Raw genomic sequence first — 27,858 nt, forward strand, 5'->3', positions numbered from 1 at the left:
GCCTGGTGGTATATGTAGCACTCACATCCGTTGGTGTCCGGCCCGGGTCCGGTTCTGGTCCCCATGTCCGGTCCGGCCGCTCCGCTCCTCGTCTGCTGTTTACACTGGGTTTGAATGTCCCGCCGCCAGCCTTTTCCGGAGTAACTGTCAGCGCCTGCGCGCACCGCGATGACGTCAACCGAGGCGAGGGCATGCCGGGAGTTGTAGTCTCCCTCCTCCTGACGCTATAAAGAGGTTGTCATATGATAAAATAACCCTCATTTCTATATGACAGGGAGGATATTTTGTAATACAGAACATTCATAGTGAGGGACACCTCAGTATTTGCTATATTCACCCGACTTCCTGTTTCGTGAATAGAATACTAGCAGTAGAGACTGAAACACATAGGTGTTACTGCTGGATCCAGGCTTATAATGCATGCATCATGTATATAATGAACACCCCTCAGGCCTGTCTATAGGGGGATGAGGCATGGAGTGATGTGCACTCACCAATAACACTGTCATTTTAGTCATTTAGAAGAGAAACGCTTGCGTTAGACGTCATATGTCGCCCTAGCCCTCACTTATGTATGTGAATATAATTCCAGGGCAGCGGTGGAGACTGACACCGAAGCAGAACTCGAGCGGATGGATGTAACGCAGCAGCACGCGTCATCCGAGTAAAAACATTAGAGAGGAAAGAGTTAATGGGTATCCCCAGGATGAATGGGAGGAGGGGAGGTGGCTGCTGTATTGTTGATACCGGTTGCCCTAGGAGACTTTGACAAAGCAAGATGATCTCCTCCAAGAAACTCAATAGGGCTAAGCCATGAGTCTGCGAGACAGCGAGCGCGGGACACAGCTGGGGCCAGGTCGCTAGGACTCGGTATGTGCTAGCCTGTCCCTCGTGATACAGATACCCTGGTGAGGGCAATAGGGGCAGTTATCTAGAGGCATTTACTATTCTGGGGTATCCATCACCCCTTCCACAACAGGTGACTGGCACCTGGTCCTAGTGTTATAGCGGTAAGACATAGTGTATTATATTCTACTGATACAGTATAGCGGTATAATGCAGGCCGGTGATGGCGGTGTAATTTTATGCTAGTACTACACGCCTTTGTATTTGTTTTATTTACATCCGGTCTGACACCATTATTTGTGCACTTTTTATGTAGGCCCTATAGAGCAGTATGGTAATGGTACTAGTACTCGCACTGTATGGCAGTATTTTTACTAATTACACATATTTATGGTTAGATTTGTTTTTTTTACCTGTTACTATGTGGAGGTATTATTTATATATTGTATTATTATGTAGGCACCACGTCCTAGGAGTATATGGGATCTTTATGAGGTTATGTAGGCACCGTATTAGTAGCATTACCTGGTATACGCGTTAAATGACGCTGTATGGTGACATTATTTAGGCATTGAAGGAATTGGCGCCAGATGCTAGGATTATGTGGTATCTGTATATTACACCATCGCAGTATTATTTAGGCATAATCTGACCGATACATTATACATGATATTTGTATACTATTGTTATTTATATATGGGACCTGTATGGCGCCATTATTCAGGCTCTCATTGCATAGACACTATTCTGTAGGCATCGTATATCAGCATTATGTAATGCTATTTGGCTCTATATGGTCACATTATTTATGAGTTGGGCATTGTATAGCAGCTGTATTTAAGTACTATTATGTAGGATGTAGCACGATATACTAGTATTTGTTTGGTATCACAGATTGGGAATGTAATTGGGGGCAATATGGCAGTATTATATAAGCACTGTGTAAGATTTGGGTGCTATATGGTGCTTTCACTTCATCTCTTTTGATAGTTTTGTGATGTCCACAACCACAGATTTCTCATCCAGAGATCTGCAGAGACGATGAACATGGAGGTCACTGTCTCCTCTGTATCACGGATTGATAAGTGTATTCTGTGACGTTTTGGTACAATGGTCACATGTTGTCTGTGTTCATGGACCTAAATACAGTAGTGTGAATAACCCCTTATTCTGCCTCGATGAAAATGGAAGTGACGTATAAACATATCCATTCTGGCTGTATTACCCATGGCAACCAATCACAGCGCAGCTTTCATTTTTCATGTAATTCACCTCAGGATTTAGTCTTCTGTTTATATGAACACTGTCTATATATATTTCCCAGATATTAGTCATGTAAACCCTCGTTGTCTCACATATTTTCCAGATATCAGTTATGTAATGCCTTGTTGTCTTATACATTTTCTAGTAAACCCTCATTGTCCTGTATATCTCCACATATCAGTCATGTAAACCCGCCGATGTCACATTATTTTCTAGATATCAGTCATGTAAACCCTCGTTGTCCTGTATATTTCTAGATATCAGTCATATAAACCCTCCGATGTCCCATTATTTTCTAGATATCAGTCATGTAAACCCTCGTTGTCCTGTATATTTCTAGATATCAGTCATGTAAACCCTCAATGTCCCATTATTTTCTAGATATCAGTCATGTAAACCCTCATTGTCCTGTATATTTCTAGATATCAGTCATGTAAACACTCCGATGTCCCATTATTTTCTAGATATCCGTCATGTAAACCCTCATTGTCCTGTATATTTCTAGATATCAGTCATGTAAACCCTCATTGTCCTGTATATTTCTAGATATCAGTCATGTAATCCCTCATTGTCCTGTATATTTCTACATATCAGTCTTGTAAACCCTCATTGTCCTGTTTATTTCTACATATCAGTCTTGTAAACCCTCCGATGTCCCATTATTTTCTAGATTTCAGTCATATAAACCCTCTGTGTCCCACATATTTCCAGATATCAGTCATGTAAACACTCGATGTTCTGTATATTTCTAGATATCAGTCATATAAACCCTCATTGTCCTGTATATTTCTAGATATCAGTCATATAAACCCTCATTGTCCTGTATATTTCTAGATATCAGTCATATAAACCCTCATTGTCCTGTAAATTTCTAGATATCATTTATAAAAACCCTCAATGTCCTGTATATTTCTAGATATCAGTCATATAAACCCTCATTGTCCTGTATATTTCTAGATATCAGTCATATAAACCCTCATTGTCCTGTATATTTCCAGATATCAGTCATGTAAACCCTCATTGTCTTGTATATTTCCAGATATCAGTCATATAAACCCTCATTGTCCTGTATATTTCTAGATATCAGTCATGAAAACCCTCATTGTCCTGTATATTTCTAGATATCAGTCATATAAACCCTCATTGTCCTGTATATTTCTAGATATCAGTCATATAAACCCTCATTGTCCTGTATATTTCTAGATATCAGTCATGTAAACCCTCATTGTCCTGTATATTTCCAGATATCATTAATGTAAAGCTTGTGGAGAACTGTGATTATTTCTTTATTAGCGCATATTTAAGACATCCAGAGTTGCATACAAATATCCAAAAGACGTCAACGCGTTTCAGGCAGGTTTACAGCCTCTGATCCAGCTATCGGGGAGGATGGTGAGCTGGATCAGTCATGTAAACCCTCGTTGTCTCATTGTTTTTTTCAGGTATTGGTCATGTAAAACTTTGTTTTCCTGTATATTTTCCAGATATCGGTCATGGCTTCCGAGGACTTGCAGACGGAGCCACCAAACCCTGAAGACTCTGGGCCACCGCCGGAGTCTCGCCCTGTGAGGAAGAAAAAGAAGAAAGTAACGGAGGAGATGAAACCATCCATGGAGAACGGTGGGAGGAAGGATGAGGACACCGCTGCTTCTCAGGCCGAGATAGAAGATCTGACCAAGACAGGACACAAGTCCTTGACTTCAGGGAACCTGGAGGTGGCCATGTCGTGTTTCAAGAGGGCCTTCCTATTGTCACTGAGCACAAAACAGAAAGCGGTCCAGAGGGCCTGTGCCTTTAACCTGGGCGCTGTGTACATAGAGACTGGGAAGCCGGAGAAGGGGTTGGAGTTCCTCCTTAAGTCCCAACCGAAGGATGAAGATGGAGAAGAACCCAGTGGAGACCTTTACTTCAACCTAGGCACGGCTTACGAATCCTTACAAGATTTCCCAAGGGCTCTAGAACATTTTAGGAAAGCGGTTCTCCTCTACAAACCAACACAGCTGGGCAGCGAGGCTGACGCTCACATGAAGATGGGGTACTGCTATGTCAGCATGAAGGACAAGGCCCGAGCTGCTCAGTGCTTCCAACAAGCTGCAGATTGCTACATGGAAACTCAGAGGCTGGATATGGCGGCCATAGCACTCAACGAGGCCGCTAACTACATGCTACAAAGCCAGTGCTACGACTCAGGACATGTCCTCCGGATACTCAATGAGGCCAGAATGGTGTGCGGGCAAGTCACCAGGAAAGACCTGCTGGGTATGGACCTGCTGGTATAACCTGGGGATCTCCTGTATATAATGATATATGTACAGCTGGTGTAACCTGGGGATATCCTGTATATAATGATATATGTACAGCCGGTATAACCTGGGGATCTCCTGTATATAATGATATGTGTACAGCTGGTGTAACCTGGGGATATCCTGTATATAATGATATATGTACAGCTGGTATAACCTGGGGATCTCCTGTATATAATGATACATGTACAGCCGGTATAACCTGGGGATCTCCTGTATATAATGATATATGTACAGCCGGTATAACCTGGGGATCTCCTGTATATAATGATATATGTACAGCCGGTATAACCTGGGGATCTCCTGTATATAATGATATATGTACAGCCGGTATAACCTGGGGATCTCCTGTATATAATGATACATGTACAGCTGGTATAACCTGGGGATCTCCTGTATATAATGATACATGTACAGCCGGTATAACCTGGGGATCTCCTGTATATAATGATACATGTACAGCCGGTATAACCTGGGGATCTCCTGTATATAATGATATATGTACAGCTGGTATAACCTGGGGATCTCCTGTATATAATGATATATGTACAGCTGGTATAACCTGGGGATCTCCTGTATATAATGATACATGTACAGCCGGTATAACCTGGGGATCTCCTGTATATAATGATATATGTACAGCTGGTATAACCTGGGGATCTCCTGTATATAATGATATATGTATAGCCGGTATAACCTGGGGATCTCCTGTATATAGTGATATATGTACAGCCGGTGTAACCTGGGGATCTCCTGTATATAATGATATATGTACAGCTGGTATAACCTGGGGATCTCCTGTATATAATGATATATGTATAGCCGGTATAACCTGGGGATCTCCTGTATATAATGATATATGTACAGCCGGTATAACCTGGGGATCTCCTGTATATAATGATATATGTACAGCTGGTATAACCTGGGGATCTCCTGTATATAATGATATATGTACAGCCGGTATAACCTGGGGATCTCCTGTATATAATGATATATGTACAGCCGGTATAACCTGGAGATCTCCTGTATATAATGATATATGTAAAGCCGGTATAACCTGGGGATCTCCTGTATATAATGATATATTTACAGCCGGTATAACCTGGGGATCTACTGTATATAATGATATATATAAAGCTGGTATAACCTAGGGATCTCCTGTATATAATGATATATGTACAGCTGGTATAACCTGGGGATCTCCTGTATATAATGATATATGTACAGCTGGTATAACCTGGGGATCTCCTGTATATAATGATATATGTACAGCCGGTATAACCTGGGGATCTCCTGTATATAATGATATATGTACAGCTGGTATAACCTGGGGATCTCCTGTATATAATGATTTATGTACAGCTGGTATAACCTGGGGATCTCCTGTATATAATGATATATGTACAGCTGGTATAACCTGGGGATCTCCTGTATATAGTGATATATGTACAGCTGGTATAACCTGGTGATCTCCTGTATATAATGATATATGTACAGCCGGTATAACCTGGGGATCTCCTGTATATAATGATATATGTACAGCCGGTATAACCTGGGGATCTCCTGTATATAATGATATATGTACAGCTGGTATAACCTGGAGATCTCCTGTATATAATGATATATGTACAGCTGGTATAACCTGGGGATCTCCTGTATATAATGATATATGTACAGCTGGTATAACCTGGGGATCTCCTGTATATAATGATATATGTACAGCCGGTATAACCTGGGGATCTCATGTATATAATGATATATGTACAGCTGGTATAACCTGGGGATCTCCAGTATATAATGATATATGTACAGCCGGTATAACCTGGGGATCTCCTGTATATAATGATATATGTACAGCCGCTATAACCTGGGGATCTCCTGTATATAATGATATATGTACAGCCGGTATAACCTGGGGATCTCCTGTATATAATGATATATGTACAGCCGGTATAACCTGGGGATCTCCTGTATGTAATGATATATGTACAGCTGGTATAACCTGGGGATCTCCTGTATATAATGATATATGTACAGCCGGTATAACCTGGGGATCTCCTGTATATAATGATATATGTACAGCCGGTATAACCTGGTGATCTCCTGTATATAATGATATATGTACAGCCGGTATAACCTGGGGATCTCCTGTATATAATGATATATGTACAGCTGGGATAACCTGGGGATCTCCTGTATATAATGATATATGTACAGCCGGTATAACCTGGGGATCTCCTGTATATAATGATATATGTACAGCCGGTATAACCTGGGGGTCTCCTGTATATAATGATATATGTACAGCCGGTATAACCTGGGGATCTCCTGTATATAATGATATATGTACAGCCGGTATAACCTGGGGATCTCCTGTATATAATGATATATATACAGCCAGTATAACCTGGGGATCTCCTGTATATAATGATATTTGTACAGCCGGTATAACCTGGGGATCCCCTGTATATAATGATATATGTACAGCCGGTATAACCTGGGGATCTCCTGTATATAATGATATATGTACAGCCGGTATAACCTGGGGATCTCCTGTATATAATGATATATGTACAGCCGGTATAACCTGGGGATCTCCTGTATATAATGATATGTGTACAGCTGGTATAACCTGGGGATCTCCTGTGTATAATGATATATGTACAGCTGGTATAACCTGGGGATCTCCTGTATATAATGATATATGTACAGCCGGTATAACCTGGGAATCTCCTGTATATAATGATATATGTACAGCTGGTATAACCTGGGGATCTCCTGTATATAATGATATATGTACAGCCGGTATAACCTGGGGATCTCCTGTATATAATGATATATGTACAGCCGGTATAACCTGGGGATCTCCTGTATATAATGATATATGTACAGCTGGGATAACCTGGGGATCTCCTGTATATAATGATATATGTACAGCCGGTATAACCTGGGGATCTCCTGTATATAATGATATATGTACAGCCGGTATAACCTGGGGGTCTCCTGTATATAATGATATATGTACAGCCGGTATAACCTGGGGATCTCCTGTATATAATGATATATGTACAGCTGGTATAACCTGGGGGTCTATTGTATATAATGATATATGTACAGCTGGTATAACCTGGGGATCTCCTGTATATAATGATATATGTACAGCCGGTATAACCTGGGGATCTCCTGTATATAATGATATATGTACAGCCGGTATAACCTGGGGATCTCCTGTATATAATGATATGTGTACAGCTGGTATAACCTGGGGATCTCCTGTGTATAATGATATATGTACAGCTGGTATAACCTGGGGATCTCCTGTATATAATGATATATGTACAGCCGGTATAACCTGGGAATCTCCTGTATATAATGATATATGTACAGCTGGTATAACCTGGGGATCTCCTGTATATAATGATATATGTACAGCCGGTATAACCTGGGGATCTCCTGTATATAATGATATATGTACAGCTGGTATAACCTGGGGATCTCCTGTATATAATGATATATGTACAGCTGGGATAACCTGGGGATCTCCTGTATATAATGATATATGTACAGCCGGTATAACCTGGGGATCTCCTGTATATAATGATATATGTACAGCCGGTATAACCTGGGGGTCTCCTGTATATAATGATATATGTACAGCCGGTATAACCTGGGGATCTCCTGTATATAATGATATATGTACAGCCGGTATAACCTGGGGATCTCCTGTATATAATGATATATGTACAGCCGGTATAACCTGGGGATCTCCTGTATATAATGATATGTGTACAGCTGGTATAACCTGGGGATCTCCTGTGTATAATGATATATGTACAGCTGGTATAACCTGGGGATCTCCTGTATATAATGATATATGTACAGCTGGTATAACCTGGGGATCTCCTGTATATAATGATATATGTACAGCCGGTATAACCTGGGGATCTCCTGTATATAATGATATATGTACAGCCGGTATAACCTGGGAATCTCCTGTATATAATGATATATGTACAGCTGGTATAACCTGGGGATCTCCTGTATATAATGATATATGTACAGCCGGTATAACCTGGGGATCTCCTGTATATAATGATATATGTACAGCCGGTATAACCTGGGGATCTCCTGTATATAATGATATATGTACAGCTGGTATAACCTGGCGATCTCCTGTATATAATGATATATGTACAGCCGGTATAACCTGGGGATCTCCTGTATATAATTATATATGTACAGCCGGTATAACATGGGGATCTCCTGTATATAATGATATATGTACAGCCGGTATAACCTGGGGATCTCCTGTATATAATGATATATGTACAGCCGGTATAACCTGGGGATCTCCTGTATATAATGATATATGTACAGCTGGGATAACCTGGGGATCTCCTGTATATAATGATATATGTACAGCCGGTATAACCTGGGGATCTCCTGTATATAATGATATATGTACAGCCGGTATAACCTGGGGGTCTCCTGTATATAATGATATATGTACAGCCGGTATAACCTGGGGATCTCCTGTATATAATGATATATGTACAGCCGGTATAACCTGGGGATCTCCTGTATATAATGATATATGTACAGCCGGTATAACCTGGGGATCTCCTGTATATAATGATATGTGTACAGCTGGTATAACCTGGGGATCTCCTGTGTATAATGATATATGTACAGCTGGTATAACCTGGGGATCTCCTGTATATAATGATATATGTACAGCTGGTATAACCTGGGGATCTCCTGTATATAATGATATATGTACAGCCGGTATAACCTGGGGATCTCCTGTATATAATGATATATGTACAGCCGGTATAACCTGGGAATCTCCTGTATATAATGATATATGTACAGCTGGTATAACCTGGGGATCTCCTGTATATAATGATATATGTACAGCCGGTATAACCTGGGGATCTCCTGTATATAATGATATATGTACAGCCGGTATAACCTGGGGATCTCCTGTATATAATGATATATGTACAGCCGGTATAACCTGGGGACCTCCTGTATATAATGATATATGTACAGCTGGTATAACCTGGGGATCTCCTGTATATAATGATATATGTACAGCCGGTATAACCTGGGGATCTCCTGTATATAATGATATATGTACAGCCGGTATAACCTGGGAATCTCCTGTATATAATGATATATGTACAGCTGGTATAACCTGGGGATCTCCTGTATATAATGATATATGTACAGCCGGTATAACCTGGGGATCTCCTGTATATAATGATATATGTACAGCCGGTATAACCTGGGGATCTCCTGTATATAATGATATATGTACAGCCGGTATAACCTGGGGACCTCCTGTATATAATGATATATGTACAGCCGGTATAACCTGGGGATCTACTGTATATAATGATATATGTACAGCCGGTATAACCTGGGGATCTCCTGTATATAATGATATATGTACAGCCGGTATAACCTGGGGATCTCCTGTATATAATGATATATGTACAGCCGGTATAACCTGGGGATCTCCTGTATATAATGATATATGTACAGCTGGTATAACCTGGGGATCTCCTGTATATAATGATATATGTACAGCTGGTATAACCTGGGGGTTTCCTGTATATAGTGATATATGTACAGCTGGTATAACCTGGGGATCTCCTGTATATAATGATATATGTACAGCCGGTATAACCTGGGGATCCCCTGTATATAATGATATATGTACAGCTGGTATAACCTGGGGATCTCCTGTATATAGTGATATATGTACAGCTGGTATAACCTGGGGATCTCCTGTATATAATGATATATGTACAGCCGGTATAACCTGGGGATCTCCTGTATATAATGATATATGTACAGCCGGTATAACCTGGGGATCTCCTGTATATAATGATATATGTACAGCCGGTATAACCTGGGGACCTCCTGTATATAATGATATATGTACAGCTGGTATAACCTGGGGATCTCCTGTATATAATGATATATGTACAGCCGGTATAACCTGGGGATCTCCTGTATATAATGATATATGTACAGCCGGTATAACCTGGGTACTGTCTTGCAGGTAAGCTGTACAATGACGTGGGGCTGAGCTATGCCCAGCTGAAGGTCTTCTCGCTGGCAGTGGAGTGTTTCCAGATGGCGCTGCCGCTCTGCCAGGAGGATGAGGCGGGCAGACATAAGGAGGCGGTGGTGCTACAGAACCTGGGGGCCGCGTACAACACATTGGAGCAGTATCAGGAGGGGCTGGAGTATCACAGGAGGGCGGCATCATTACACAGTATGAGATGGTTCCTAATATAGGGGTAAATTAGATATCACATAGGACTGAGATGTAATGATGTCATGTGTCCAGCAGGGGGAGCCTTGTGACCAGATAACACTGTGTGGTTACTGCCCTGTGATGTGTATATGGTGAGTACCGTCACCTAGTGACTGCCTCTTGTTTGTTGCAGGTTTGCTGGGTAACCGCAGGGCGCAGGGACAGTGTTTTGGAAACTTGGCCTATGCTCTGAGTCAGCTGGAGGAGCACGAGTCCGCAGGAGAGTATTACCTGCACTCACTGCAGGCCTTCAAGGATTCAGGTATCTGACATATCTGCTAAACACTGCGCTAACCCGAAAGCATGTGTCATAGCCTCCCCATAACACTGACACCGACAGCCCCCATAACACTGACACCGACAGCCCCCATAACACTGACACCGAAAGCCCCCATAACACTGACACCCACAGCCCCCCATAACACTGACACCCATAGCCCCCCATAACACTGACACCCACAGCCCCCCATAACACCGACAGCCACAGCCCCCATAACACTGACAACCCCCATAACACTGACACCCACAGCCCCCCATAACACCGACAGCCCCCATAACACTGACACCCACAGCCCCCCATAACACTGACACCCACAGCCCCCCATAACACTGACACCCACAGCCCCCCATAACACCGACAGCCCCCATAACACTGACACCCACAGCCCCCCATAACACTGACACCCACAGCCCCCCATAACACGGACACCCACAGCCCCCATCACACTGACACCTACAGCCCCCCATAACACTGACACCCACAGCCCCCATAACACTGACACCCACAGCCCCCATAACACTGACACCAACAACCCCCCATAACACCGACACCCACAGCCCCCATAACACTGACACCCACAGCCCCCATAACACTGACACCCACAGCCCCCATAACACTGACACCCACAGCCCCCATAACAATGACACCCACAGCCCCCATAACAGTGACATCAACAACCCCCCATAACACAGACATTCACAGCCCCCATAACACAGACACCCACAGCCCCCCATAACACTGACCCCCACAGCCCCCCATAACACTGACCCCCACAGCCCCCATAACACTGACACCCACAGCCCCCATAACACTGACACCCACAGCCCCCATAACACTGACATCCACAGCCCCCATAACACTGACATCCACAGCCCCCATAACACTGACATCCACAGCCCCCATAACACTGACACCCACAGCCCCCATAACACTGACCCCCACAGCCCCCCATAACACTGACACCCACAGCCCCCATAACACTGACATCCACAGCCCCCCATAACACTGACACCCACAGCCCCCCATAACACTGACATCCACAACCCCCCATAACACTGACATCCACAGCCCCCAATAACACTGACACCCACAGCCCCCATAACACTGACCCCCACAGCCCCCCATAACACTGACCCCCACAACACTGACACCCACAGCCCCCATAACACTGACACCCACAGCCCCCATAACACTGACATCCACAGCCCCCATAACACTGACATCCACAGCCCCCATAACACTGACATCCACAGCCCCCATAACACTGACACCCACAGCCCCCATAACACTGACCCCCACAGCCCCCCATAACACTGACACCCACAGCCCCCATAACACTGACATCCACAGCCCCCCATAACACTGACACCCACAGCCCCCCATAACACTGACATCCACAACCCCCCATAACACTGACATCCACAGCCCCCATAACACTGACATCCACAGCCCCCATAACACTGACATCCACAGCCCCCATAACACTGATATCCACAGCCCCCCATAACACTGACACCCACAGCCCCCATAACACTGACATCCACAGCCCCCCATAACACTGACACCCACAGCCCCCCATAACACTGACATCCACAACCCCCCATAACACTGACATCCACAGCCACCCATAACACTGACCCCCACAGCCCCCCATAACACTGACACCCACAGCTCCCATAACACTGACACCCACAACCCCCCATAACACTGACACCCACATCCCCCCATAACACTGACACCCACATCCCCCATAACACTGACACCCACAGCCCCCATAACACTGACACCCACAGCCCCCATAACACTGACACCCACAGCCCCCCATAACACTGACACCCACAGCCCCCCATAACACTGACACCCACAGCCCCCATAGCACTGACATCCACAGCCCCCATAACACTGACACCCACAGCCCCCCATAACACTGACCCCCACATCCCCCCCATAACACTGACCCCCACAGCCCCCATAACACTGACACCCACATCCCCCCATAACACTGACACCCACATCCCCCATAACACTGACACCCACAGCCCCCATAACACTGACACCCACAGCCCCCCATAACACTGACATCCACAGCCCCATAACACTGACATCCACAGCCCCCATAACACTGACACCCACAGCCCCCATAACACTGACATCCACAGCCACCCATAACACTGACCCCCACATCCCCCCCATAACACTGACCCCCACAATGCCCCTTCTATAGCCCGGTCCTAGGAGCAGATGTAGATGTTTCCCTGGGATTTTCCATCCTCCCCTATAACGGTGGCCCTTGCTCTGTCCTTCTCGTCCACCAGATGATGTCCATGGTCAGTGGCAGGCGTGTGAAGGACTCGGAGCTGCCAGATTCCGGCTGGGCGATCCCGAGAAGGCCGTCCTGTACTACAAGCAGGCTCTGGCCCTACTCTCCAAAGCCAAGGTCAGCACCTGCAGAGTATAGAGGGGGAGATATCTATAACGCGGGTGCTACCTTGTTACTTCTGCGGGTTTGAGCTGTAATACCAGACACGGCCTGTGGACTGGGGTGGCGCACGTTTGGAAGGATTTCTAATCCTTGACACCATTTGCTTTGATTCTCACAGGAAGACTCGGGCAACGCTCAGGAACGTATAGTGAACAAGCTGACCGATGCCCTCCAGTACAAGCTGTCTGTAGGTCGGCACCATGGGGGAGGACTACCCTCCGCTCCGCTGGTAAGTGCTCGCTGTGTGTGGTGCTCAGCTCATCACATTCCTGCCGCCGGCCCTGATTCATACAATGTACAACCTTGGAACCACAATCTGCAAGATAATGATATCGTTACTGCAGACATCTGCGGCCGAATGTGATGGAACCGATCCAATTATCCTGCACAATCCAGGGCGGTGCAGCCCGGAAAGCCTTCTACTTGTAAGAGGCTTCTCCAGCTTCCCAACCATCACCTCCATAGAATGTCTCCTAGATGTCACCAACATAGAGGAGAAGGTATCTACCTCCTAGATGTCATCTACATAGAGGAGAAGGTATCTACCTCCTAGATGTCCCCTACATAGAGGAGAAGGTATCTACCTCCTAGATGTACCCTACATAGAGGAGAAGGTATCTACCTCCTAGATGTCCCCTACATAGAGGAGAAGGTATCTACCTCCTAGATGTCCCCTACATAGAGGAGAAGGTATCTACCTCCTAGATGTCCCCTACATAGAGGAGAAGGTATCTACCTCCTAGATGTCACCTACATAGAGGAGAAGGTATCTACCTCCTAGATGTCCCCTACATAGAGGAGAAGGTATCTACCTCCTAGATGTCCCCTACATAGAGGAGAAGGTATCTACCTCCTAGATGTCACCTACATAGAGGAGAAGGTATCCACCTCCTAGATGTCCCCTACATAGAGGAGAAGGTATCTACCTCCTAGATGTCCCCTACATAGAGGAGAAGGTATCTACCTCCTAGATGTCACCTACATAGAGGAGAAGGTATCTACCTCCTAGATGTCACCTACATAGAGGAGAAGGTATCTACCTCCTAGATGTCCCCTACATAGAGGAGAAGGTATCTACCTCCTAGATGTCCCCTACATAGAGGAGAAGGTATCTACCTCCTAGATGTCCCCTACATAGAGGAGAAGGTATCTACCTCCTAGATGTCACCAACATAGAGGAGAAGGTATCTACCTCCTAGCTGTCCCCTACATAGAGGAGAAGGTATCTACCTCCTAGATGTCCCCTACATAGAGGAGAAGGTATCTACCTCCTAGATGTCCCCTACATAGAGGAGAAGGTATCCACCTCCTAGATGTCACCTACATAGAGGAGAAGGTATCTACCTCCTAGATGTCACCTACATAGAGGAGAAGGTATCTACCTCCTAGATGTCCCCTACATAGAGGAGAAGGTATCTACCTCCTAGATGTCACCTACATAGAGGAGAAGGTATCTACCTCCTAGATGTCACCTACATAGAGGAGAAGGTATCTACCTCCTAGATGTCCCCTACATAGAGGAGAAGGTATCTACCTCCTAGATGTCCCCTACATAGAGGAGAAGGTATCTACCTCCTAGATGTCCCCTACATAGAGGAGAAGGTATCTACCTCCTAGATGTCCCCTACATAGAGGAGAAGGTATCTACCTCCTAGATGTCACCTACATAGAGGAGAAGGTATCCACCTCCTAGATGTCCCCTACATAGAGGAGAAGGTATCTACCTCCTAGATGTCACCTACATAGAGGAGAAGGTGTCTACCTCCTAGATGTCCCCCACATAGAGGAGAACATATCTACCTCCTAGATGTCCCCTACATAGAGGAGAAGGTATCTACCTCCTAGATGTCACCTACATAGAGGAGAAGGTATCTACCTCCTAGATGTCACCTACATAGAGGAGAAGGTATCTACCTCCTAGATGTCCCCTACATAGAGGAGAAGGTATCTACCTCCTAGATGTCCCCTACATAGAGGAGAAGGTATCTACCTCCTAGATGTCCCCTACATAGAGGAGAAGGTATCTACCTCCTAGATGTCACCTACATAGAGGAGAAGATATCTACCTCCTAGATGTCCCCTACATAGAGGAGAAGGTATCTACCTCCTAGATGTCACCTACATAGAGGAGAAGGTATCTACCTCCTAGATGTCCCCTACATAGAGGAGAAGGTGTCTACCTCCTAGATGTCCCCCACATAGAGGAGAAGGTATCTACCTCCTAGATGTCCCCTACATAGAGGAGAAGGTATCTACCTCCTAGATGTCACCTACATAGAGGAGAAGGTATCCACCTCCTAGATGTCATCTACATAGAGGAGAAGATATCTACCTCCTAGATGTCCCCTACATAGAGGAGAAGGTATCTACCTCCTAGATGTCCCCTACATAGAGGAGAAGGTAAATACCTCCTAGATGTCCCCTACATAGAGGAGAAGGTATCTACCTCCTAGATGTCCCCTACATAGAGGAGAAGGCATCTACCACCTAGATGTCCCCTACATAGAGGAGAATGTGTCTACCTCCTAGATGTCCCCTACATAGAGGAGAAGGTATCTACCTCCTAGATGTCCCCTACATAGAGGAGAAGGTATCTACCTCCTAGATGTCCCCTACATAGAGGAGAAGGTATCTACCTCCTAGATGTCCCCTACATAGAGGAGAAGGTATCTACCTCCTAGATGTCACCTACATAGAGGAGAAGGTATCCACCTCCTAGATGTCCCCTACATAGAGGAGAAGATATCTACCTCCTAGATGTCCCCTACATAGAGGAGAAGGTATCCACCTCCTAGATGTCCCCTACATAGAGGAGAAGGTATCTACCTCCTAGATGTCCCCTACATAGAGGAGAAGGTATCTACCTCCTAGATGCCCCCTACATAGAGGAGAAGGTATCTACCTCCTAGATGTCCCCTACATAGAGGAGAAGGTATCTACCTCCTAGATGTCACCTACATAGAGGAGAAGGTATCCACCTCCTAGATGTCCCCTACATAGAGGAGAAGGTATCTACCTCCTAGATGTCCCCTACATAGAGGAGAAGGTATCTACCACCTAGATGTCCCCTACATAGAGGAGAATGTATCTACCTCCTAGATGTCCCCTACATAGAGGAGAATGTATCTACCTCCTAGATGTCCCCTACATAGAGGAGAAGGTATCTACCTCCTAGATGTCCCCTACATAGAGGAGAAGGTATCTACCTCCTAGATGTCCCCTACATAGAGGAGAAGGTATCTACCTCCTAGATGTCCCCTACATAGAGGAGAAGGTGTCTACCTCCTAGATGTCCCCTACATAGAGGAGAAGATATCTACCTCCTAGATGTCCCCCACATAGAGGAGAAGGTATCTACCTCCTAGATGTCCCCTACATAGAGGAGAAGGTATCTACCTCCTAGATGTCACCTACATAGAGGAGAAGGTATCTACCTCCTAGATGTCCCCTACATAGAGGAGAAGGTATCTACCTCCTAGATGTCCCCTACATAGAGGAGAAGGTATCTACCTCCTAGATGTCCCCTACATAGAGGAGAAGGTATCTACCTCCTAGATGTCCCCTACATAGAGGAGAAGGTATCTACCACCTAGATGTCCCCTACATAGAGGAGAATGTATCTACCTCCTAGATGTCCCCTACATAGAGGAGAAGGTGTCTACCTCCTAGATGTCCCCTACATAGAGGAGAAGATATCTACCTCCTAGATGTCCCCCACATAGAGGAGAAGGTATCTACCTCCTAGATGTCCCCTACATAGAGGAGAAGGTATCTACCTCCTAGATGTCCCCTACATAGAGGAGAAGGTATCTACCTCCTAGATGTCCCCCACATAGAGGAGAAGGTATCTACCTCCTAGATGTCATCTACATAGAGGAGAAGGTATCCACCTCCTAGATGTCATCTACATAGAGGAGAAGATATCTACCTCCTAGATGTCCCCTACATAGAGGAGAAGGTATCCACCTCCTAGATGTCCCCTACATAGAGGAGAAGGCATCTACCTCCTAGATGTCCCCTACATAGAGGAGAAGGTATCTACCTCCTAGATGTCACCTACATAGAGGAGAAGGTATCTACCTCCTAGATGTCACCTACATAGAGGAGAAGGTATCTACCTCCTAGATGTCCCCTACATAGAGGAGAAGGTGTCTACCTCCTAGATGTCCCCTACATAGAGGAGAAGGTATCTACCTCCTAGATGTCCCCTACATAGAGGAGAAGGTATCTACCTCCTAGATGTCCCCTACATAGAGGAGAAGGTGTCTACCTCCTAGATGTCCCCTACATAGAGGAGAAGGTATCTACCTCCTAGATGTCCCCTACATAGAGGAGAAGGTAAATACCTCCTAGATGTCCCCCACATAGAGGAGAAGGTATCCACCTCCTAGATGTCATCTACATAGAGGAGAAGATATCTACCTCCTAGATGTCCCCTACATAGAGGAGAAGGTATCTACCTCCTAGATGTCCCCTACATAGAGGAGAAGGTATCCACCTCCTAGATGTCCCCTACATAGAGGAGAAGGTATCTACCTCCTAGATGTCCCCTACATAGAGGAGAAGATATCTACCTCCTAGATGCCACCTACATAGAGGAGAAGGTATCTACCTCCTAGATGTCCCCTACATAGAGGAGAAGGTATCTACCTCCTAGATGTCCCCTACATAGAGGAGAAGGTATCTACCTCCTAGATGTCCCCTACATAGAGGAGAAGGTATCTACCTCCTAGATGTCACCTACATAGAGGAGAAGGTGTCTACCTCCTAGATGTCACCTACATAGAGGAGAAGATATCTACCTCCTTGATGTCCCCTACATAGAGGAGAATGTATCTACCTCCTAGATGTCTCCTACATAGAGGAGAAGGTATCTACCTCCTAGATGTCCCCCACATAGAGGAGAAGGTATCTACCTCCTAGATGTCCCCTACATAGAGGAGAAGGTATCTACCTCCTAGATGTCCCCTACATAGAGGAGAAGGTATCTACCTCCTAGATGTCCCCTACATAGAGGAGAAGGTATCTACCTCCTAGATGTCCCCTACATAGAGGAGAAGGTATCTACCTCCTAGATGCCACCTACATAGAGGAGAAGGTATCTACCTCCTAGATGTCCCCTACATAGAGGAGAAGGTATCTACCTCCTAGATGTCCCCTACATAGAGGAGAAGGTATCTACCTCCTAGATGTCCCCTACATAGAGGAGAAGATATCTACCTCCTAGATGTCCCCTACATAGAGGAGAAGGTATCTACCTCCTAGATGTCCCCTACATAGAGGAGAAGGTATCTACCTCCTAGATGTCACCTACATAGAGGAGAAGGTGTCTACCTCCTAGATGTCCCCTACATAGAGGAGAAGGTATCTACCTCCTAGATGCCACCTACATAGAGGAGAAGGTATCTACCTCCTAGATGTCCCCTACATAGAGGAGAAGGTATCTACCTCCTAGATGTCCCCTACATAGAGGAGAAGGTGTCTACCTCCTAGATGTCCCCTACATAGAGGAGAAGGTATCTACCTCCTAGATGTCCCCTACATAGAGGAGAAGGTATCTACCTCCTAGATGTCCCCTACATAGAGGAGAAGGTGTCTACCTCCTAGATGTCCCCTACATAGAGGAGAAGGTATCTACCTCCTAGATGTCCCCTACATAGAGGAGAAGGTAAATACCTCCTAGATGTCCCCCACATAGAGGAGAAGGTATCCACCTCCTAGATGTCCCCTACATAGAGGAGAAGGTATCTACCTCCTAGATGTCCCCTACATAGAGGAGAAGGTATCCACCTCCTAGATGTCACCTACATAGAGGAGAAGGTATCTACCTCCTAGATGTCCCCTACATAGAGGAGAAGGTATCCACCTCCTAGATGTCCCCTACATAGAGGAGAAGGTATCTACCTCCTAGATGTCCCCTACATAGAGGAGAAGGTATCTACCTCCTAGATGTCCCCTACATAGAGGAGAAGGTATCTACCTCCTAGATGTCCCCTACATAGAGGAGAAGGCATCTACCTCCTAGATGTCCCCTACAGAGAGGAGAAGGTATCCACCTCCTAGATGTCCCCTACATAGAGGAGAAGGTATCTACCACCTAGATGTCCCCTACATAGAGGAGAAGGTATCTACCTCCTAGATGTCCCCTACATAGAGGAGAAGGTATCTACCTCCTAGATGTCCCCTACATAGAGGAGAAGGTATCCACCTCCTAGATGTCCCCTACATAGAGGAGAAGGTATCTACCTCCTAGATGTCCCCTACATAGAGGAGAAGGTATCTACCTCCTAGATGTCCCCTACATAGAGGAGAAGGTATCTACCACCTAGATGTCCCCTACATAGAGGAGAAGGTATCTACCACCCAGATGTCCCCTACATAGAGGAGAAGGCATCTACCTCCTAGATGTCCCCTACATAGAGGAGAAGGTATCTACCTCCTAGATGTCCCCTACATAGAGGAGAAGGTATCTACCTCCTAGATGTCCCCTACATAGAGGAGAAGGTGTCTACCTCCTAGATGTCCCCTACATAGAGGAGAAGGCATCTACCTCCTAGATGTCCCCTACATAGAGGAGAAGGTATCTACCACCTAGATGTCCCCTACATAGAGGAGAAGATATCTACCTCCTAGATGTCCCCTACATAGAGGAGAAGGTATCTACCTCCTAGATGTCCCCTACATAGAGGAGAAGGTATCTACCTCCTAGATGTCCCCTACATAGAGGAGAAGATATCTACCTCCTAGATGTCCCCTACATAGAGGAGAAGGTATCTACCTCCTAGATGTCCCCTACATAGAGGAGAAGATATCTACCTCCTAGATGTCACCTACATAGAGGAGAAGGTATCTACCTCCTAGATGTCCCCTACATAGAGGAGAAGGTATCTACCTCCTAGATGTCACCTACATAGAGGAGAAGGTATCCACCTCCTAGATGTCCCCTACATAGAGGAGAAGGCATCTACCTCCTAGATGTCCCCTACAGAGAGGAGAAGGTATCTACCTCCTAGATGTCACCTACATAGAGGAGAAGGTATCTACCTCCTAGATGTCCCCTACATAGAGGAGAAGGTATCTACCTCCTAGATGTCCCCAGGTTCACTTTGGTTCTCAAGCTTTTCAGACATGGTGGACATTAGCAGTTGTCACCCAGGCTCTGACATCATGATGTGATGACCAAAGTAGCTGAATGTCCCCCAACCAGGATGACTCTCAGAGGAGACTATGACGCTCTTATCTTTTTTTCTATTTACTAGAGAGGTTTCGCTGGGAAGGTCCCTGGGGTAAAGCTCATGAGACATCCCTCAAGCGTGCGCCAGGGATATGCCACCATGATGCACATGCCTCCACAAGATGCCCCACAGTGAGTACACATGTCCTGGTTACAACTTCTTTTAAGCCCCTTTAAAAGCTCCTGGAAAAGAGATACAGAAGATTCTTTTTCAAATTTCTATCTACCTTCAGTTCTCAAAGACCGTCCAGAAGATTGATCCATCCGCCACAGCCTGAAGAGATGTATGCAACTATCAAAACCAGGGCTACCACCCGGAGCAACGGGCAGCCGTACCCAGAAAACCACACATCAGGTAACGTAGTCGTAGTCAGACACCACATAGGAAACTCTGATTACTGATATGAATTGGTAACTCATCTATCCCATCCAAGACCGTTACAATGAGCACTGCGGTCTCTTCACTGCTCACCAAGCACAGCGCCGCAAATTGTACAGTGGCCGTGCTCGGTATTGCAGCTCAGCGACATTCACTTTATTAGAACTGAGCTTTAACTAAGCTACAAGACTAATCTTGGACATTGATAACTGACCCCAAAAATCTTGTATAAAGGGCATTTTAGTTAAAAGTATAATACGTGTAAATATGGCGCAGCGGGAAGGCGAATGGTAATCGCCTCATCTCATGATGTGCAATTATGCCTCGTTTTCTTGGAACAGACCTTATTTAACCACTCAGGTAGGTGGATAAACACATCGAACATGACTGCAGGTGTGAATTGTCCCCAAGCGTAGAAGACCTGGGGAGTGGCGGGCGTGTGACAGCTGTGTCCGCCGGGTGCACCTGTGTGCCGCTGCCGCCTCATTCCTCCGCTGTTTATCTGCTGAGAACATTGATCTATTATCCAGACAAAGAGAACAGATGTGGAGGAGCCGCTGCTTTCTGTTACAGATGGAGCCGGAGAGGAGGAGGAGGAGGAGGACTCCGACACCCTGACTGTGGTAACTAACGCCTACTCCGAGGACTGCGAGGAGACCGACACCGGAGCCGCCATGTGTGCTGCAAATCACCCGCAGGCCAACAGGTAATCAGGTAGTTACATCGCTCCAGGGCCTGGACTGATGGATGGAGATGAGAACATCTGTGCAATAACTCCGCAACATGATTATCCTTTACAAGATGAAACATGAAGCACCAGGGTCCCCAAAATCATCTCCCATAAGACACCTAAGACAATGAGACCTCCAGCGAATTAACTCTTATCTCCGATCTTTAGTGAAAAAGATTTCGGTTCATATGGGGGCATTCACCCCCCACCTGCAGAACTACGGACCTGGTGCTTTCCCCTCTTAATGTATCCACTTTGACAGGGGGGCATGGCCCTTATCATAGGCCGGTGCCCCAGCGCCCCTGGCAGCCATCACACTAGTCACCCAGTGCCCCTGCAGCCATCACACTAGTCACCCAGTGCCCCTGCAGCCATCACACTAGTGACCCAGCGACCCCTGCAGCCATCACACTAGTGACCCAGCGCCCCTGCAGCCATCACACTAGTCACCAAGTGCCCCTGCAGCCATGACACTAGTGACCCAGCGACCCCTGCAGCCATCACACTAGTGACCCAGCGCCCCTGCAGCCATCAAACTAGTGACCCAGTGCCCCTGCAGCCATCACACTAGTCACCCAGTGCCCCTGCAGCCATCACACTAGTGACCCAGCGACCCCTGCAGCCATCACACTAGTGACCCAGCGCCCCTGCAGCCATCACACTAGTGACCCAGCGACCCTGCAGCCATCACACTAGTGACCCAGCGACCCTGCAGCCATGACACTAGTGACCCAGCGACCCCTGCAGCCATCACACTAGTGACCCAGCGCCCCTGGCAGCCATCACACTAGTGACCCAGCGACCCCTGCAGCCATGACACTAGTGACCCAGTGCCCCTGCAGCCATGACACTAGTGACCCAGCGACCCCTGCAGCCATCACACTAGTGACCCAGCGCCCCTGCAGCCATCACACTAGTCACCCAGTGCCCCAGCAGCCATGACACTAGTGACCCAGCGACCCCTGCAGCCATCACACTAGTGACCCAGCGCCCCTGCAGCCATCACACTAGTCACCCAGTGCCCCTGCAGCCATCACACTAGTGACCCAGCGACCCCTGCAGCCATCACACTAGTGACCCAGCGCCCCTGCAGCCATCACACTAGTGACCCAGTGCCCCTGGCAGCCATCACACTAGTGACCCAGCGCCCCTGGCAGCCATCACACTAGTGACCCAGCGACCCTGCAGCCATCACACTAGTGACCCAGCGACCCTGCAGCCATCACACTAGTGACCCAGCGCCCCTGCAGCCATCACACTAGTGACCCAGCGCCCCTGCAGCCATCACACTAGTGACCCAGCACCCCTGCAGCCATCACACTAGTGACCCAGCGACCCTGCAGCCATCACACTAGTGACCCAGCGACCCTGCAGCCATCACACTAGTGACCCAGTGCCCCTGCAGCCATCACACTAGTGACCCAGCGACCCTGCAGCCATCACACTAGTGACCCAGCGACCCTGCAGCCATCACACTAGTGACCCAGCGCCCCTGCAGCCATCACACTAGTGACCCAGCGCCCCTGCAGCCATCACACTAGTGACCCAGCGCCCCTGCAGCCATCACACTAGTGACCCAGCGACCCTGCAGCCATCACACTAGTGACCCAGCGCCCCTGGCAGCCATCACACTAGTGACCCAGCGACCCTGCAGCCATCACACTAGTGACCCAGTGCCCCTGCTCTAGTGGTCCCCCCCTCTATAGCATCACTGATCTGTGGCCCTTTCTTCCAGCAATCTGAATAATACCTACCTGCATCCAGAGCCTTTCTACCAGAACTGTGCCCTGCAGGATACACAGAAAAGTGAGTATCACTATTGAGTGGGGCTTCTTCAAGGGGAAGTTTTGCTGGCTGGTACCGGCAGAAGGATCATCCTAGGTCTTCCCTCAGAGGACTCAGCATGGCAAGGTATGACTGCCATATGTATCAGTATGGATTAGCCGCCCTGATCCCTCCAGTCAGGATTTGCAGATAAATGATTGGTGATCTGAATACAGGACGCAAGTTACTTTATATGGGAAAGATTCTAACTTTATTTTTTACGTTCAGGCAATCATGACTATGAGACGCTAAAGCTGCAGACACTGACAGCAGAGAGGTGAGTGTAACTGTGATGTGTCCTACTCATCCTGTATCTACTCATCCTCTAGAGCTGCACTCACTATTCTGCTGCTGGTGCAGTCACTGTGTACATACATGGCATTACTTATCCTGTACTGATCCTGAGTGACATCCTCTATTATACCCCAGAGCTGCACTCACTATTCTGCTGCTGGTGCAGTCACTGTGTACATACATGACATTACTTATCCTGTACTAATCCTGAGTTACATCCTGTATTATACTCCAGAGCTGCACTCACTATTCTGCTGCTGGTGCAGTCACTGTGTACATACATGACATTACTTATCCTGTACTGATCCTGAGTTACATCCTGTATTATACCCCAGAGCTGCACTCACTATTCTGCTGCTGGTGCAGTCACTCTGTTCATACATGGCATTACTTATCCTGTACTGATCCTGAGTTACATCCTGTATTATACTCCAGAGCTGCACTCACTATTCTGCTGCTGGTGCAGTCACTGTGTACATACATGACATTACTTATCCTGTACTGACCCTGAGTTACATCCTGTATTATACTCCAGAGCTGCACTCACTATTCTGCTGGTGCAATCACTGTGTACATACATGACATTACTTATCCTGTACTGATCCTGAGTTACATCCTGTATTATACCCCAGAGCTGCACTCACTATTCTGCTGGTGCAGTCACTGTGTACATACATGACATTACTTATCCTGTACTGATCCTGAGTTACATCCTGTATTATACCCCAGAGCTGCACTCACTATTCTGCTGCTGGTGCAGTCACTGTGTACATACATGACATTACTTATCCTGTACTGATCCTGAGTTACATCCTGTATTATACCCCAGAGCTGCACTCACTATTCTGCTGGTGCAGTCACTGTGTACATACATGACATTACTTATCCTGTACTGATCCTGAGTTACATCCTGTATTATACCCCAGAGCTGCACTCACTATTCTGCTGCTGGTGCAGTCACTGTGTACATACATGACATTACTTATCCTGTACTGATCCTGAGTTACATCCTGTATTATTCTCCAGAGCTGCACTCACTATTCTGCTGCTGGTGCAGTCACTGTGTACATACATGACATTACTTATCCTGTACTGATCCTGAGTTACATCATGTATTATACCCCAGAGCTGCACTCACTATTCTGCTGCTGCTGGTGCAGTCACTGTGTACATACATGACATTACTTATCCTGTACTGATCCTGAGTTACATCCTGTATTATACCCCAGAGCTGCACTCACTATTCTGCTGCTGGTGCAGTCACTGTGTACATACATGACATTACTTATCCTGTACTGATCCTGAGTGACATCCTCTATTATACCCCAGAGCTGCACTCACTATCTGTAATCTCTATTTTCAGGAATGTGGATGCGTCCTCAAATTGTCTTCATGTACCCATACCAGAACATGTTGAAAAGCCAAGGAGATCCAGACTCCACTCCAGGATGTGTAACATCATGTGACTGCTCCTCCAATTGCTGGACTGTTTAAAATTTTTCAATTATACCGCCAAAAAATTATATTTTTTGGATTATATCCACTATGAGACATTATACATCTACCTCTTCCTCAGGGGGTGTAGGGTCCCCAGCTGATTGCACAATGGCACGAAGGGCAGAGAAGGTGTCCAGGGTTTGGGAGTGTGGTGGTCCGGTCTGTCACTCACCACTTTATGGGTATAACCCCCGCACTGTGTATACTGCTCTGTGCTACTCACTGTATATAGGGTCATTACTATAGACTTTGTTATTTATAGTCTTGTTCTGCACTGTTATGGGGGCACTGTGGGTGTCACTGTTATGGGGGCACTGTGATTGTCACTGTTATGGGGGCACTGTGTCTGTTATTATAGGGGCACTGTGGATGCCACTGTTATGGGGGCACTGTGTATGCCACTTATGGGGGCACTGTGTCTGTTATTATGGGGGCACTGTGGATGTCACTGTTATGGGGGAACTGTATCTGTTATTATGGGGGCACTATGTCTGTTATTATAGGGGTACAGTGTCTGTTATGGGGGCACTGTGTCTGTTATTATGGGGGCACTGTGGATGTCACTCAGAATGGCTCCTGTTATATTTTATATGGAAAAGGTTTCTCAGTTGTGACAATAGGAAATTGTTATGGGATCAAATTTCTCAAAAATCCTGCACCCTTTCCCTCCTCCTCAGGAGACCTGAGTGCTGGGGCCATTGTCTCCTGTGTCCTCGATCTCTGGTATAAATATCGTTTCCCCCTCCTGCAGGCAGCGCTCAGGGAAGCTGTCAGCCATTTTAATATGTGGCGGCAGTGATTGTGGGATGGCGCCCCTTCTCTCCCCCCCCCCCCCAACCCCCTTGATTGGTCTATTTAGGAAATGAGATTGATTTCGGGAGCCGCCGAAAAAAAGAACATTCATTTGTAAAACAAGTAGAAAATGGCCCTGACATTAACACGGCCTGAGGAGACGGCTGCCGGCTGGAGAGGCAATTTCCCTGGAGTGGATTCACATTGTGCCGTTATTGGTGATTGCAGGTTTTTATTTCAATCAGTGCAATGTCCTGGAGAAAATCATCAGACATGGCGGCCACAAAATACAAAAAAACACCTCAGGACTTTCAGTCGAGTAAGAAGCGGCCATTTTGATATATAACTACGAAGGCCATTGTACCTGTGCATCTCCGGCCCTACAAAATAGCTGCCGACAGGAAGGTGAACGGCTTTGTATTTATATTATATTAAAGGGATTCTCTATTTTTTTAATACTTGATGAAAACTGAAAGAAGAAACTGAGCTTCCCACAGCTACCAATCACAGCACAGCTTACATTTTACCACAGTAGTTTATGAAATGAAAGCTGAGCTGTGATTGGTTGCTAAAGGAAAACACAGTATTCATCATGGATACTCTACTGTATATGCAGAGGAAGCTGCCCGTAGAAACCAATCACAGGGCAGCTTTCATTTTCCCAGAGTAGTTTATGAAATGAAAGCTGAGCTGTGAATGGTTGCTGTTGGTTAAAGGAAAGTTTTGATCATGGATACCCTACAGCCCACAAAATGGCTGCCTATGGAGATTTTGTATTTATCTATATTTTATATAGACAATACTTAAAGGGTTTCTCTACTTTGACTACTTACAGTAATCAAAATGGAAAGAAAAACTGTGTTCTTCTACTGTGTTTGTAGGAGCAAATCACAGCGCAGCTTTCATTTTACCACAGCGGTTTTTTAAATCAAATCTGAGCCATGATTGGTTGCTACAGGAAAACACAGTTTTCATCATGGATACTCTACTGTATATGCAGAGGAATCTGCCCATAGAAACCAATCACAGTGCAGCTTTCATTTTACCACAGAAGTTGATGTGATTGCTGGTGATGTGATTGGTTGAACATTACATTGAAGTGTTGAATTTCCATGCAGCGCTCCCATAGGAGAAATGAAGCATTACATCCGACTGCTCAGAGGGGGCACTGACATTTATGTCATTTTCGTGACTTTATAATAGTAAACCAGTCAAGTTACATAATTACAATCTTTGGTTAAAAACATTTGGTGCACCAAAAACTGATGTGTCCAATATAGTGAGAGGAGGCAATCACCTACCGGGTACAGACCAAGTCATATTTTTATGTGTTGTATCCATATTGTTGTGATTTGCATTGAAAAAAAAATCTACTTTTGAAATGTACATTAAAAATAAATATATTTTTTGCATTATTAGTGTTTTTGCTTTTTGGGCCTCGTTATATGGAGTAGTTAGGGCAGATGGAGGCTGCATTCACATGACCATAGGGGGACATATATACGGACGCAAGCTTCCCCCATAGGCCAGCCACACGTGTGGACCATGCACAGCGAGGATGGGGCAGAGATGCAGTACTGCTGCGCCCACCACCCCTTGGCCCGGA

At 46.1% G+C, this 27,858-nt stretch overlaps 2 protein-coding genes across 6 annotated transcripts in view; one reads left to right on the forward strand and one right to left on the reverse strand.

The window, feature by feature from the left end:
* IQGAP3 (IQ motif containing GTPase activating protein 3) overlaps nucleotides 1-191 on the reverse strand; it is a 28,669-nt gene extending 28,478 nt beyond the window's left edge. The window contains exon 1 of the mRNA XM_072114923.1: nucleotides 26-191. Within this exon, the coding sequence (XP_071971024.1) occupies nucleotides 26-65 (40 nt within the window). The 5' untranslated portion in view covers nucleotides 66-191. The remainder of the gene's footprint in view (nucleotides 1-25) is intronic.
* Nucleotides 37-27,667, forward strand: TTC24 (tetratricopeptide repeat domain 24). 5 transcript variants are annotated; one of them, XM_072114925.1, is made up of 12 exons: nucleotides 37-234; nucleotides 3,594-4,368; nucleotides 10,483-10,698; nucleotides 10,874-11,002; nucleotides 13,336-13,457; nucleotides 13,621-13,731; nucleotides 20,762-20,868; nucleotides 20,970-21,091; nucleotides 21,689-21,821; nucleotides 23,581-23,651; nucleotides 23,898-23,946; nucleotides 25,327-27,667. In XM_072114925.1, exons 2-12 carry the CDS (start codon nucleotides 3,603-3,605, stop codon nucleotides 25,427-25,429), a joined length of 1,929 nt encoding a protein of 642 aa, XP_071971026.1. In that variant the 5' UTR covers nucleotides 37-234; nucleotides 3,594-3,602; the 3' UTR covers nucleotides 25,430-27,667. The 5 variants fall into 5 exon arrangements, with proteins under 5 accessions (XP_071971026.1, XP_071971028.1, XP_071971029.1 ...); XM_072114927.1 differs by lacking the exon at nucleotides 37-234 and adding an exon at nucleotides 561-908; XM_072114924.1 differs by lacking the exon at nucleotides 37-234 and adding an exon at nucleotides 562-870.
* The last annotated feature ends 191 nt before the right edge of the window (nucleotides 27,668-27,858 follow it).

Source organism: Engystomops pustulosus, chromosome 7 (assembly GCF_040894005.1).
Source record: "Engystomops pustulosus chromosome 7, aEngPut4.maternal, whole genome shotgun sequence".
Classification (NCBI taxonomy): domain Eukaryota; kingdom Metazoa; phylum Chordata; class Amphibia; order Anura; family Leptodactylidae; genus Engystomops; species Engystomops pustulosus.

Excerpts from the sequence above, each read along its gene's own strand:
- TTC24 (XM_072114925.1), top strand. The coding sequence starts at position 3,603 with ATGGCTTCCGAGGACTTGCAGACGGAGCCACCAAACCCTGAAGACTCT. Across the intron at positions 4,369-10,482 it reads CACCAGGAAAGACCTGCTGG|GTAAGCTGTACAATGACGTG; the intron begins GTATGGACCTGC and ends ACTGTCTTGCAG. Across the intron at positions 21,092-21,688 it reads CCCAGAAAACCACACATCAG|ATGGAGCCGGAGAGGAGGAG; the intron begins GTAACGTAGTCG and ends TTTCTGTTACAG.